This window comes from Ochlerotatus camptorhynchus, unplaced genomic scaffold (genome assembly GCF_037179485.1).
Source record: "Ochlerotatus camptorhynchus isolate MF236.1 unplaced genomic scaffold, CSIRO-AGI_Acam_v1.1 ptg000511l, whole genome shotgun sequence".
NCBI classification, from domain to species: Eukaryota; Metazoa; Arthropoda; class Insecta; order Diptera; family Culicidae; genus Ochlerotatus; species Ochlerotatus camptorhynchus.
Window position 1 is genome coordinate 259,551 of NW_027040995.1, and position 15,856 is coordinate 275,406.

The 15,856-nt window shown below is 39.3% G+C and overlaps 1 protein-coding gene across 1 annotated transcript; it reads left to right on the top strand.

The window, feature by feature from the left end:
- Positions 1-13,830: 13,830 nt before the first annotated feature.
- On the top strand, positions 13,831-15,607 carry LOC135712889 (putative uncharacterized protein DDB_G0271606). Its single transcript, XM_065235977.1, has 4 exons — positions 13,831-14,226; positions 14,458-14,883; positions 15,180-15,350; positions 15,419-15,607. The coding sequence occupies exons 1-4, from the start codon at positions 13,831-13,833 to the stop codon at positions 15,605-15,607; spliced, it is 1,182 nt and encodes a 393-aa protein (XP_065092049.1).
- The last annotated feature ends 249 nt before the right edge of the window (positions 15,608-15,856 follow it).

The following is a 15,856-nucleotide window of genomic DNA, read 5'->3' on the forward strand; positions in this document are numbered from 1 at the left end:
GCTCTTCGTCGTCTGACTATTATAGAAAAGAAGATGGATGCTGACCCAAAGTTCGCTGAACAGTATTGTCAAAAGATCAAAGATTATGTGGCAAAGGGCTATGCAAGGAAGCTGAAACCTGAAGAATTGACTGAAACACCAAATACTTGGTACTTGCCATATTTTAGTGTTGTTAGTGCTAACAAATTTCGTTTGGTAATGGACGCCAAAGCAAAATCCCACGGTTTCTCCTTGAATGATTTGTTGCTAAAAGGACCAGATTTCGTTCCGTCATTAATAGGCGTACTAATGAGAGGGAGGCAGAAAAAGGTGGCTTTCATGGCAGATATCAAAGAGATGTTTCATCAAGTCCTTATAAGATGGTTGGATCAAAATTCTCAACGTTTCTTCTGGCGTGGCATGGATCGTACTTCAGCTCCAGCAGTATACGTCATGATGGCTATGATTTTCGGTGTTGTGTCGTCTCCGTCAATTGCTCAATTTATAAAGAATTTCTATGCGGAGGAACTTGAAGATCGCTTTCCTGGAGTAGAACGTGCAATAGTCAAACAGCACTACGTGGATGACTATTTTGATTCAACAGAAACCGAAGACGAAGCAATTGATCTAGCAAAAAAGGTTATCGAGGCGCACAAACAAGATGGATTTAAATTGGTGAAATTTGTCTCCAACTCTAGCGCAGTGCTGGAATCTCTAGATCCCTCGATGAGAGCTGAACCGAGTGCGGATGTTCGTGTCCTTGGTCTGAAATGCCATCTTAATACTGACGAGCTTGTCTTTCCTTTGGACTTCCCGAAGCTTGATTTAAAGTTTCGTTCTGAAGCTGATATTCCTACCAAGCGACAGTTATTGCAATTCATGATGAGTATTTTCGATCCGTTGAATGTGCTTAGTCCAATCACAATCCATTTGAAGATAATGTTTCAAGACTTATGGCGTTTGCAAGTGGATTGGGATGATAAACTACCTGGTCTGATTTCAAAGTGGACTGAATGGCTTGAACAAACCTCGATGTCCGAGTACCAAGATACAATTTTAATGATGTTCCTTCGTTTGGCAGTGTCAAACTTCATGCTTTTTCGGATGCAAGTGATAAAGCTTTTGCGAGCGTGATATATATGGTGCATCGATACTTGGGCAAAACTCATGTTGCTTTAGTTCTTGCCAAATCAAGAGTGGCGCCTCTTAAATCGCAAACAGTTCCCAGGCTCGAATTACAAGGATGTGTTCTTTCTAGTCAACTGATGAAGGTGGTACAAGAAGAATTAGAAGTAGAAGTGACGTCAACGTACTTTTGGACGGACTACAAGATTTGTCTGGCTTGGGTATGTACGAAGGAAAAACTGAACGCTTACGTGGGATCCCGAGTAGGAAAAATTAAAGAAAATGGACACAACACCGGAATGTTGAATTAGATACCTTCGCATTTGAACGTAGCTACCGTAGCTACAAAGTCATCTAAATTTGCAAGCATCAAGTAATGGCTAAGTGGTCCAGAGTTTTTAAAGCTCCATCAAAGTGAGTGGCCAAATCAAAAATGCGTAACAATGTTATCAAATGTGTTGGGGACACTGGAAACCCTAACCAGGAATTACCACAGGGCTCACCGTTGGCAGCGTCGACTGTCACCTGGATGGACGTCACTTGTGTGTCATTGTAGAGTACCAGTCTGTCATTCATTGTCTCGTTAGAATGAAGAACAATCTCTCTTTTAAAGTGTCGTGAAATAGACGAATAGTTTTATTAGATCGTAACGTATAGTAGTTTAATTAATTACGATATCACCGCCTTGTCACGTTACGACAAAATCCGTGAATTATCACTCAGAAATTGAAGCTGTAAAAGATTCGGTATATATGCAAGCATGGAAAATCATTTGCATTCATTTCGTGCATTCATTTACATTTATTTGCCTCTAACTTTTTTCTTTAACAACATTCCACAAAATGATGTATAGGGCTTTTGTAGGTTTTGTTATTAGCTAAAACTTTTGCTAATAAGTCAAATCCGTATCTCTTATGCATGACGAACCAGAGCGAGCAGCAGCTACTACTGTTTTTCAAGTTCTGCCCGCTCTAGTTCGTGATACATAAAAGATGCAGATTTGAATTATAAGCTTAAGTTGTAGCTAATAACAAAACCTACAAAAGCCTCATACATTATTTTGCAGAATGCTGTAGATGAAAAAAGTTAGAGGCAAATCAATGTAAAAGAATGCACGAGATGAATGCAAATGATTTTCCATGCCTGGGTATATGTACTATCAAGTTTGTGATAGTATACCGATATATGGATTTGCCCAATATCAGCAGATTTTCTGACTACAACCGTTTAATAAGATCGACAGCATATTATTTGAAGATGAGAAAAATTCTTGGGATTCCCAAAAAGAATAAACCAAAGAAGTTTTCAATCAACGTGCAGGATATGGAAGAGGCAAAAAATGTGTGGTATAGAAGAGTACAGATGGAAGCATTCCATGAAGAGATCAACAGCTTGCGGACGACCGGTTATGTGAAAAAGTCAAGCCGATTGTCAGCATACTCTCCCATCGTGGTAGAAGGAATCTTAAGGATGACAGGTCGCATTCATGATAAGAGCAAACCATTTGATGTGAATAATCCTATAATTCTACCAGACAACCATGATTTCACGAACCTACTGATCAAGACGTTTCACAACGCCAATGTTCATCAAGGATTGGAAACTATTATAAATAACTTGACAAATCGGTACCGGATTTTGAAGATTCGTTAAGAAGTTAAGAAATTTGCACAAACATGCGTGACATGTAGAGAGCTACGTGCCAAGCCAACCGTTTCGCAGATGGGTAATTTACCCCAAGAACGGACGACCCCCTTTGTTTTTCCTTTTACTTATACAGGAATCGACTATTTTGGACCACTAACGGTGAAGGTTGGACATGACAAACCGAGCGGTACACCTAGAAGTAGTTCCTTCCCTGGATACGAGCAACTGCATAATGGCCATACGTTGTTTTATAGCAATTCTTGGTGTTCCTCAGAAAATGCTTACTGATAACGGAACGAATTTTACTGGAACCAATCAATAGCTGAAGAGGATGGTAAAGGAGCTATTTATTTGTTCCAAATTCAAAATAAATAAATCAAAAAAAAGTCAGTATTTTAAACAGGGTTTTTTTAAAAAAAGCATGTCAGTTTAACAATTGAAATCTTAAAACAAAAAACTAAAACTAAATCTTATCACAGTATAAAGGGAATTAATCGTTGCAATTGAGGATTGCAACGATTTTTGCCTGAAATTACCTGCCTGAAAAATTTTGCCTGGCTACAAAGTTGACATGAATCAGTTAAGACCAAATCAATAGTTGAGGGATTTCTTGCTGAAGAAAAGCATGTTGGGCTGTTTTGATATTGAATAGTGTAATAACCTGCAGAACAATCATCAAACAGAATATTACTATTGGAATTACTTTGAGCATTATTCCATAAGCGATGTTTTGCATTAAAATCACCAATAATGAAGAAATTAGACCTATGTCGGGTAAGTTTCTGAAGGTCACCCTTGAGAAAATTATTTTGCTGGCCTACGCATTGGAATGGTAAACGTAAGTTGTCCAAATTTTGTTTCAACCGAAACTCCCAAAGTTTCAAAAACTTTGGTTTCAAATGAAGAAAGAATTTCATGTTTGATTCGTCTATGAATGATGGCAACGCCACCACAGGTTTTTTTTTAACTTTTTTAGTTGAAGGATGAAGTTCAGTCTCATCACTGGAATGTCCAACAAGCTACCATTCATCCATTTGTTATATATTTTAGAGAAAATATGCAAGTTAAACATTTAAGTTTTATTATAATTTCTGAAGAGTTAAGGCATGACTCAGTGGCTGTTAACTTATTTATTTCTAAAATGATAAGTTTTTTACGCATTAACCAAAGTAAAAATATCAACAAGATTTATTTTATGTCCGATGGAGCCGCCTCACAGTACAAGAACCGGAAAAATTTTGCTAGCCTTTGTAAATTTAAATCAAAGTATGGAATTGAAGCCGAATGGCATTTCTTTGCAACTTCGCATGGGAAAGGTCCTTGTGACGCTATTGGAGGTACAATAAAACGCATGGCTACTAGAGCAAGTTTGGCCAAAGAACGTGAACATCCAATAAAAAATGCAAGAGAGCTTTATAATTGGGCAAATAATCGAAATGAAGAAGAATTAACAAAATTATCATTTAGTTTTGCCACAACAGAGGAATACGAAAGTATGGCTTCACACTTCAACGAGCAATATAATAATGCAAAAATAATTCAAGGAACTCAAAAGTTTCGTTCTTTCATTCCAGTTTCAGAAAATAAAATTACAGCCAAACGTTACTCAAACTGTAATGATAATGATGCCAAAATATTCGATGAATTTAAGAAGTGATGTAAATAAAAATAGAAAGTAAGTGTATTATAATGAAAATAAATTATGTATCATCTGTCTGAAATTTGAAAATAAAAAAGGAGTCGGGATTCGCTATTACAAATTGTAATAGCGAACCCCGACTACTTTTCCAATAGGGCCTGTGTAGAAAAGCGCTTATACAATAAACATTTTAATACATTGCAAAAACGGCTTGCTTGATTGCTATGGTGTCTTCGCTTATGGTGTTGTGCAAAATTAAAATGCGCTTCTTGAAAAAATATACACGGTTTTAACATGTGTTTTTAATGAAAATGTAAAAATCGTGAAATTTTCAAAAAACCATAACTTTTTTTTTTGAGTTTACCATCACCAAACTTTGCCAGTTGGTAGCAAACAGCTTCAATGAGGCTTAAAACGAAAATTTTCAAAAATGGACTTTTTGAGAAATTAATTTTTTTAATAATAAATATAAACAGTGTATATTTTTATCACAATTGCCAACATAATATCTACAACTTTGCTGAAGACACCAAATCAATCGAACAAAGCGTTTCGGCAATATATATTTTTAAACTCATTAGTACTATTTTTACACAGGCCCTTTTCAAAAAGTAGTCGTGATTCAATATGAAAAACTGATAACACAAATTGGCATCTTTACTAAAAAAGAACAACTGTGCAAATTTTCATCAAAATCGGAGCCGACAAAAAAACGGGGCCTCACTAAGCTCAGTCGGTAAAGCCGCAGCTACAAAGCAAGACCATGCTGGAGGTGGCTGGGTTCAATTCCCGGTCCGGTCTAGGAATTTTTCGGGTTGGAAAATTTCTCGACTTCCCTGGGCATAGAAGTATGATTGGACTTGCCACACAACTATACCAATGCAAAAATGGTACAGGCATCGAAAGCTCTCAATTAATAACTGTGAAAGTGCATCTAGAACACTAAGTTGAGAGCACGCAATGCTAATATGCGATATGCAATAAGCTTGAAATGCGAAGAAGAAGAAGAAGAAGAAGAAATTAAAAAAAAAAACATTAAAAAATTCGTCAATCTGCAGAGAATTGCTCACGTTCAGTTTAGGCGTCGTAAGTAAAAAAATTGTGCTGCTTCTCAGTAAGATTCTTGAGAAGACATTTAAATCCGTCCAAGGTTTCAGCCAATACACGACATTCACCCCGACGTCCAATTTGTAGTGAAAACTTAACTTTCACGAAGTTCAAAAGTTCCATGCGAAGAGCATGGAAATCGGAAGGGGGAATATTTTCCTTCTTGGCATTAAGCCGTGAAAGTTTATTTTACCTGGATGATGGATCAGTCTCATCATCCGAGAGCAAATCAAATTGATTACTCAAATTAATTGCATCAGAAGGGGGATTACGAGTTTGCCCCTTTCTTTTGCGTTTAGGCGCCATGGCGGCAGTAAATTGTTATCCAAATCGACTTCCAAGCAGATTACTATAAGAATCTGAAGGATCTAAGAGGAATATTCCAAATCGATATACAAGAAGTATTACCTCGGGTAGGGTCCAAACAAGGATCGAAGAGGAATAAGAGTTGAACAAGGTAGAAATTTGACATGTTGAGCACTGAAAAGTGCTGTTTAAATTTGTTGTAGCTTTAGGTAGTAGTAACACTTCCTTCAGCAAAAAGCAAATAGATCCGCACGGCAAGAGAGCACGATGCGGACTGACACATGTTTCGGATGATCCTCATGATCCTGAGCCGTTAACGCCTAATATGTTATTACTTGGACGAAACAACCATATTCAGTACGATCACGATTATGATGAGAGCAGTTTGGTGACTAGAGCCGCCTAAAAACATGCACACATTTACGCTGACCGTTTTTGGCGTAAATATGTGTCCGCTTATCGCCCAGAATTGATCAAACGACCTAAACGGAAAGACAACCGAAACTATTACGAGTACGCGGTAGGTGATTTGGTGATGGTCATCGATGAGAACCTGCATCGTGGATGCTGGCCCAAAGGTACTATCGAGAAGGCTTACTATGAAACCGATGGCAAAGTTCGGACAGTGAAGATACGCACTTCAAGATCAACGTACCTTCGACCGATTACGAAGATAATTCTACTACAGGCCAGTTCCACTGCTGGCCCGGAGGATGTTGAAAACTAGTAAGCCATGAGGATGACTTCAATCAAAAATTTTCTTCATCCTAACAACCACTGTTGATTCAAGTTCAATTAAAGCTGTTATCCGATAATTATCGCTGTGTTTGATTCTCCGTTTATAAGTTAAATAAAACCCGTATACTTTCAAGAACCTTTACAAAGAAAAGTTCCTACGGTAATTTGTGCAAAGAAGATTCAGTCCCGTCCTCAGGTGAGCGAACTGTCGGTGTGATTCCGAACCAGCTGCCTGAAACATTGGTCCTTCTAATCGTCCTCAGGTGAGCGAACTGTCGGTGTGATTCCGAACCAGCCGCCTGAAACACCCAGTTTCCCTTGAAAATGCTTACTTTGTAGTCATTATTGGGTATTTTTCGGTTACCGTGTAAGCATAAAGAATGAAGAAGAAGAAGACACCTTCAAGTGACTAAAATCAGTGCCAACATTTCAAAGAGGCGTAATTGCATTTGTAAGCAATGGTTTTAGCTGTCGACTTCTCGCGAATAAAAGCTCACTCATGAAAATAATGACACAAACAGGTAAAGGTATGTTTCCTCTACCAGTTAGCATTGTTATTTTGGAAGAGTGAGCTTTTATTCGCGAGAAATTGACGGCTAAAGCCATTGTTTACAAAATCATTTACGCCCCTTTGAAATGTTGGCACTTAAATGCTTCACTTTGAAGTTGATTTTTAAATTATATAGGGTATATACTCCAACTACGCTCACACGTTTCCACTATGTTGCACCACAAAAATACGTATGGGTATGTCACAATAGAAGCACGCTACAGTGGAAATCTCGAGCTATAGTTCAAACACTTATCCCAAATCAAAATGAAGCATATATAAGATTAGTTACAATACTATGTACAAAAATAGTGTTATACATTGTTCCCTGAGTAATACTTCAATGAAATAACAATGAAAGCTTGTCACACAAATAGAATGAGCACTGTTGGGCACTTTCTGAAATATTTCAATAGTACAATTCCCTTACAAACCCAAATAAATCTATCTGTGAAAAAATAAATAAAATAAGAGGGATTTGCGGCAAAACCCGCCAGTATCACACCCAACGTCAGTGCCTATATGTAAGCGTACAACGCGACTCTCAAACAAAGGAGTAACAAGTGTGAAACTATCACTGCCAGACTAGATATTTAGTTCTCTCATGCAGTGGTTCATCAGAGAGGAGCAGCTTAGGAATCCCCAACACCTGCCCATAACGCCATTCTATCGCGGCATGAGCCAGCAACGCCGGCCATAAACCTACCGTCTCCAACACTCCACTATAGAGATTGCTGACGTTTATCGTTCGCACTAGAAATACTCAGAGGGAGAGATAGACGGAGAAAACAAAATGCAATTCGGCAGCAGGGATTTGTTCCTAAATTATCTTACAACCCTTGCTTTAAGCTAGCATTTCAAATGACTTGTATTTTTTATTAGATTTACGAGCAAAATAATAATTGATTGCATCGCAATATTTTGCACATTTCTTAGTGCCATTCATTAACCGACGAAGATCAATTAATCAATAGAGTTAGAATATTGTTTTTGATTCCAAAAACTAGTATAATTTGAGTAAGAATAAGAAATCCTCGGAAAAATTCTAATGGGAGTGTTCGATTGACTCAGATTTTCACTGTTCATTTGGCTCAAAACATTCTTTCCGCCCACCTCTCCCTCTGAGTATTTCTAGTTCGCACACTACGTCACGTATACGTATACGCAAAATGTTTTCATCATAAAAAAAACTTCATAGCGAAAAGTTTTCCTGATGAAAACAAATCACTGACACAATCACACTTTAGCAATCTCTATACCGCATGAAATTAAGACCGCCCACCAATAACAGCAAGGTGAAAAACTGAGCTAGCCAAGGGGAGGGACATTCATAGTTTAGATAATAATCTGTATCAACACAAACATAAAACTATATAAACCTCGTGAAAAACATAAGCCAAGAACTGTTATAAGTCCGTAATTTCGAACGGTTATCAAAGCAGCATGCAAAAAAAGCCTGCTTCAAATTTTCGCAGGAGTTATGGAATCACATGACCTTTCCAGACACTCGTATAATATAACTACCACAGACAAACAGACATAACACTCGCAAGTTGTTCATCGAACAAGCATTTAACGGTCAATTTAAAAGTATCGTAGTTGGTAGTACCGCCACCTGTGGCGTGCATAGTCATTTTCCTTACGTTTGACGTTTACACACTACCGCCATCTGTTCAGCGTACTACCCACCACAGTGTACTCAACAGATGGCGCTAATGTTTCAGCGATGATGTTTTACAGCTTCAATGTTCAATGTGTTATGTCTGTTTGTCTGTGTAACTACCTTTTCGTGAAACAGCAGAAGCTTCTCTCACTCCCAAGGACTGAACCTTGGGAGCCGATCTTGCCGGAGTGTCGACGTTAGAAATCTAATCAGTTTGAAATGTATTTTTTATAGATGCAAGAATCAAATATTTGTGTAAGTGATTATCAAAGAAATAATTGAAACTTCGAAAAACTATTAAAAAAAGATTAAAGTTGTAAATATACAATTAATCGATTGTTCGCTACAAAAAAAAAATGCACGATGTATGGGCAGTATTATTTGGACAGAGGAGAAATCACGTTTACTAGGCTTACCAGTAATTTTCGCCGAAATGTTTTTGACTGACAAAATAGTATTATATGATTATAGGGTAGAGAAGGCCTAAGCGCCCATTTTGGGCGTATGAAGCAGAAAACATCATATAAATCTATGATTTCGGCGTTAACAGGTAAATTATGCGTTTGGTACGATACTTTCGTCCAAATGCTACCAAACGAAGTCAATAAGAACGAGTGATATGAATGCATTCGACAGTGTTTGGCATGAAGGTTTGATTGCTAAATTGAAAAAAGTTTAATTTTCACTTTATATTATGAAATTAGTTCAAAATTATTTAACTGACAGAACTCTGCAGGTAAATTATCAAAATTCCAAATCTAATCGACTACCTGTTAGAGCAGGAGTTCCTCAGGGTAGCATTCTTGGGCCTATATTGTATAACATTTTCACTTCGGAGCTCCCTGATTTGCCTCAGGGTTGCCACAAATCTTTGTTCGCTGATGACACAGGCATATTCCGCTAAAGGAAGAAGTCTTCGTGTTATTTGCAGCAGACTGCAGAAAAGTTTAGATATTTTCTCTTCTTATTTACAAAAATGGAAGATTTCTCCCAACGCTTCCAAAACTCAACTTATAATATTTCCACATAAGCCTAGAGCTTCGTTTTTGAAACCTAGTAGTAGTCACATAGTCACTATGAACGGAGTTTCAATTTCCTGGTCAAACCAAGTGAAATATCTTGGATTAATACTTGACCAAAAATTAACTTTTAAAGATCACATTGAGGGCATTCACGCCAAATGTAACAAATATATACAATGTTTGTATCCTCTTATAAACAGTAAATCCAAACTTTGCCTGACGAATAAACTTCTAATATTTATTTATATTAATATTTACGCTGTGCCAATAAGGTCTAGTTGTTGCACTACCAGGAAAAAAGCACTTCAAAGGATTCAGAACAAAGTTCTGAAAATGATTTTGAAGTTGCCTCCCTGGTACAGTTCTACCGAAGTACATTGAATTTCAAATGTTGAGACTTTAGAACAAATGTCCAACAAAATAATTAATAATTTCAGGCAAAAATCGTTGCAATCCTCAATTGCAACGATAAATTCCCTCTTTACTTAGATTAGATTTAGTTTTAGTTTTTAGTTTTAAGATATCAATTGTTATACTGACATGCAGGTTTAAAAAACCTGTTTAAAATACTGAATTGCCAAGACAGGAACAATGTTAAAACACTTAGCTATATGTCATAACAATTAAGACTGGTAAGTTACTGTAGTAACTGGAGCACCTAGGTTAAAATAAAATGTAATTTATTTTAAATTTGTAACAAATAAAGAGCTAAAAAAAAAAAAAAAAAAACTTGCCAGCTAGCATTCATAAAGTATTGATACATGGATCAGCCGTGATTAAACATTTCCTTGTTCCAATTGGTTAGCTTTCTGAGGAAGCACAGGAGGCAGGAACAAGGATTGGAAAAGGTATATGTATTTAACCAAAATAACAACGAATAAATTAATAAAACCTTTATTTAACAGATACCGAGAGTTCAATACCCGCAAGCAATCAAGATTGCTTACAAATCGTGATGTATTGAACTGGCTCCTATAGTATCATCAGATCCATTGATTTAATCAATTTGATTACTAGCATTCGTGGATGGCCTAAAAAGCACTAGAAGCCATTGTCGAACGATGCTAAACAGCTGTTAGCAGAAGAAGCTGAAGGAAACGATAATGATGATATTGTAACGGGTCGGGTGTTTTGGGAAGAGGAACTAGTTACTACTAGGGGAAGTACAACTTGATCTGAAGTAATATTTGATGTAAAAATTGCTCAAATTGGTACATACTTAAACAGAGACCCTGAGTTCGGTAAAAAAAATTACCGTCTTAGATCGGTAATGCTAAAAATTACAGATGTTTTGGTATTTTCTCGCTTTATTGCTGAAAACTGTAAATGAAATGACCGAATTTCGGTAATTTTATTTTAATTTACCGAAAACGGTAAACATTTTTACCGGCAGTTCTGTAAATCAGCTTCATCACTGACTTCGGTGAAATATTTTACTGAAGTTTCGGTAAACAAAGCATTCCGTTACTGAGTTCGGTAACGGTCTAGGTAAACGTCAAATCCACCATATTGTTATTTTCGATCGACATTAAAAGCGTTCGTGCTTGTGAAAAATAAAACAGGTGAAATTATGGAGGCTGTTATGCAACACCAGGATGAGTGAATCGTAGATATTTTCCGTAAATAATTAATTTTCGTTATCTAAATAAATACCGATTACAGATGGCCGATGTTGTTGCTTGTTTTTTTTTTTCTGTCGGTCCAAGTTCCATTCCCGTTGGCGACTATCTTCCAATGCTTCCTTGTTTTCAGTGTAGCGCCGAATCTTTCCGACAAAAACTTAAGTTTTCAGATCGTCACCAACGGTTTTGTTCTTTGGTGGTGCAATTTGCAACACTAACTTATTGATCACGACTGCAGCCAAATTTTTGCATGGGTTGCAGTGACCGCCACCTTGAAACAATATTAAAGCAAAATACAGTTGAGTCGGTGACCTTTTTAAAAAATTACAGATCACTCGGTAATTTTCGATTGTCATATCGTCCTCCAAATTACAGTTCTCCGGTAAAGTCGACTACAAATCAAGCAATGCACATCGGTAAACGTTACCGATCGTTCGGTAAATTTGACAGCTAATTTTGCTGATCCAGTTTACAGATTTTTCGGTAATGTTCTCGATTACCGAAAACATTACCGACTGTTCAGCTGTTGAGAATTCGGTAAATGAATTACCGAAGTCGGTGATTTTTTCTTAGTGTGTAGATATTATAATTTTTAGTATAAATATTGGGGGCGACCCCGGCGTAGTGGTTAGCATCCATACCTCTCACGCCAAAGTCACGAGTTCAAATCTCACCCCCGGACAAGTCACGAATGACCCAAGAGCGTTAAAGTGACTATAATAATAAGAAAAAGAAAAAAGTATAAATATTAATGATATTAACTGTCAAGCGGAAAGCTTCAAAGTAAAAAAAAAAAAAAATAACTGTGTAACTTTAACGCATACACTCAATGACTTTGCACCGTTGTTGTTTATGTTTACTGCAGCTTTCTGTTTGTCATAATTTTTGCCTAGATTTCGACAGCTCTGATCGATTTCGACTTCGGCTTTTCATGATAAAAACGGTACTGGACGTTCCCCCAGCAACAAATCTCTCCAAGTTGCATTCTCATGGCGAATCATACTACGACTACGGGACCATCACTCTGGGCTTCCGTTAACAGGGGCGGCGTTGTCAATCGATTCCCGTTCCATACGAGAACAGCACATTGGTTCACAGACGATGAAGAATTCGTAGAAATTAATTCCTGGGAATGGAAGCACTGAGAACAGCTACAAAAAAATGCAGAATTTATGAGAACAAGGAGCGGATTTTGGTGGCGGTTGCCAGCAAGATCACAAAGGAATGACTTGCCTCTCGTGTGAAATACATTTTTGATTAAACGAATGTCAAATGTACACTTAAAACAAAAATAGTCAAAAACAAACAAAAAACAACTGTCAGACTAAATATAAGATTCGCAAATATCACACATATTAAAATATTTAATATTTCCACCATCGGTATTGATACTGATACTTGGAGCTGTCCTTCCCCTAGAGTTACTACCTTCACTTAAGCGCCAGGTAGACGAATCTACCGTGAAGGAGCCATGGGCTCAAATGGACCCGTCCCGGCTTGGAGACATTAGGGCGAGTTCAATCAAACTCTTAATGGCGGCAATGCGGTTGCGAACTCCGAAATGGGGGACTTACCAACAGGGAAAAGCCTTAATACATCGGCAAAAGAGGTTTCCTATGGTGGTTTTCCTCTACTTGCCTACAGGGGAAACTTATCGAAACGCGGAAAAATGGTGTATCCAATTAGATACTTAAAGGAACAAAACTGCTTTTCTATTCTCCTCAACTAGATTCTAGGGTCTATGGCGTGCCAAGAAGAAAAGGTTTTTTTTTCCAGGTGTGTTGTAAGGCAGGTTTTTCTTTTCTTATTGGTGATGGGGTTAGTAGAGTGTGTACAATGGGCTGGAGTGTACTTATACTTATCTGACCTGTTTTTGGACGTGTGGTTTCGGTGATACGCTGCAGGGTGCCGGTGGGGGTAGTTTTCCACCAACGGCGGGCGTCGTGGTGGTACGACAAATCGTGGTTTCGATGCGATATACCACGCGGCGTGCGTCTTGGGTATCGCGTCGTCGAGCTTCGAGAACGAGGGCACGAGGTAGCAGATTACCCCGCGCTACTAAGGTGAGTTTCCGATCGGTGGGAACGAAGCTTCCCCCACGATTTTCACCTCAACAGGTGGCTATCGACGGATAGGTGGTGTTGTTGTAGAACAGGTAGGCACTGCATAGATACCGATTGATGAATGAATAGAAGTAGGCATTGGAATATTAGGAGTAAGGAATCATTTACAAGTTAAACGTCCAAGAGACAAGAAGTGATTTGTTGCTCTAGATAGAAGAGAAAAACTATAAATCTTGAAGCAATAAAAACTGTATTCGCTTTCAAGAGTTTGTCTTCTTCGTCGCAACAAAATCTTCAAGATTTATAACCCTTTCCATGGCGATGATTCCGTCTTGCCGATGTGGTCGGCCGGATGATGCAGAGGAAAAAATGGTCGAATGCGAAATGGGTTTGCGCTACTACCATTTCTCTTGCGCCGGCGTTAACGACAGTATCGAAGCAGAAGATCGGCATTTCATTTGCTCGGTGTGCCTAGGAAGACCGCAACGTCAGATGATGCCTTCTCGTTCAAAGTCTGGAAAATCTACAACTTCAAGCGCTCGAGCAGCAAGAATCGAGCTGGATTTGCAGCGACTGGAGGAGGAACGAAGAATCCAGGAAAACGCGGCCCAGGAGAAACTACGCGCTGAGCAGGAGTATCTTAAGCGGAAATATGCCTTGTTGCAGGCTCGCCTTGAGGAGCAAAATGATAACGCTAGCGATCAAACTTCGGAAACAATCGACAGCGAGCAAATCGTTCGGTGTTGGCTCGAGAATGAACCAAACGTGAGTACGAGTACTCGAGTCAATGGTCCAAATGTGCAGTCCCCTGCTGCTGGAAATCTTTCCCAGATTCGGATTTTTTCCAAACAACTTCCTCCCATGGCGAATGTTCCCGTAGCAACGGGAAACAATCTCGCGCAGCAGGACGAAGATGTTTCCAGTAGCACGAACATAATACGCACCTCAAAACAACATGCTGAAATTGTTCACATAAATTTTCCCTCACGTGGACAGGTGCAGATGACTTCACAGCAGGAGTTCCCTTCCTCGGCAATGGAAGCGAGCGCTTCCTCCAACGAACCAATGAGCAAAATGATGAAAGATGTTCAAGAGCTTCGAAAGTGGTTTGAAACCATGCAGCAGTCAGCGGTAGAAAATCCACAACCAAATCCGAAAATACATCGAATGAAAGTCTTACGAGAGCAACCGCAGCATGGCGGTGAACATTTGGATAGGACGCTACAGAGAATACAGCCATCCAGCGAACTGTATGAGCAACACGACGATCCAGCGAGAGGTGCGGATAGTTTTTTACAAGCGGAGCAGAATCAACCGGTAGCAGTATCGTCACAAGCGGGACTACGGGTAGCAGAACAACCGTTCCATGCTTCAGCGGCCAGGTGGCCACCTGCTAACCAGAATACATTGCCAACAGCCCCGGTAAGTCAAGCGTGCTTCAATCATTCAAACTGTTCACCAGTCGGGTATTCAATAAGCCAACCCAATGTGACCTATAATGCCCAACGACAAATTGCTTCAAATACGCCTCATGTCAATACCGAACCATGCATACCCTCCATTTCCCTATCACTCGCGAAGCTCCACCGATGCAACAGAACATGTCGCGTGTACCAATCAATCTGTTACCCACCGTGCATGCAGTGTCCAGCAATATCTCGCCAATTGTATCGCCATTCGTATCAACATTCAACAATAGAATCCCGGTGCAATGGCAGGAGCAGGAGCGACAGCAGCAGCATGACCGGCGGCAGCAGCACCAGGAGGAGATGCGGCAGAAGGAGCGGAGGCAGCAGCAGGATCAGCGGCAGCAGCAGGATCAGCGGCAGCAGAAGCAGCAACAAGAGCAGCAACAGATGTTCAGCGCACCCACCCCCCAAAAACTTGCAGCAAGACATGTTGTTCCCAAAGTTCCTTAGTTGCTACCAAAATTCTGCTGATATGTGCGGGTTCTCAGACGGAGAAAATCTCATGCGACTCCAACGATGTCTTCGTGGTGCTTCGTGGAAGCGGTAAGGAGTCACCTTATGAATCCTGCGTCGGTACCTTTGGTTTTGGAAACACTGAAGATCTTGTACGGGCGTCCAGAGATGGTGATCAATTCGCTTCTACAGAAGGCTCGTTCCACACCAGCGCCAAAACCTGAGAAGCTGGAGACGCTCATCAGTTTCGGTATCACTTGTCGGAACTTAAGCGAGCATTTACGGGTAGCAGGTCAAATGGCTCATTTGTCAAATCCATCGTTACTCCAGGAGCTCGTTGATAAATTACCAGCAAACATAAAGCTAGATTGGGCCATATATAAGAGACAGTTTGCTGTAGTAGATCTCAACGTGTTTGGAGACTATATGGGAAACATCGTGGCGGCCGTTAGTGATGTGACTGTACCAAATTC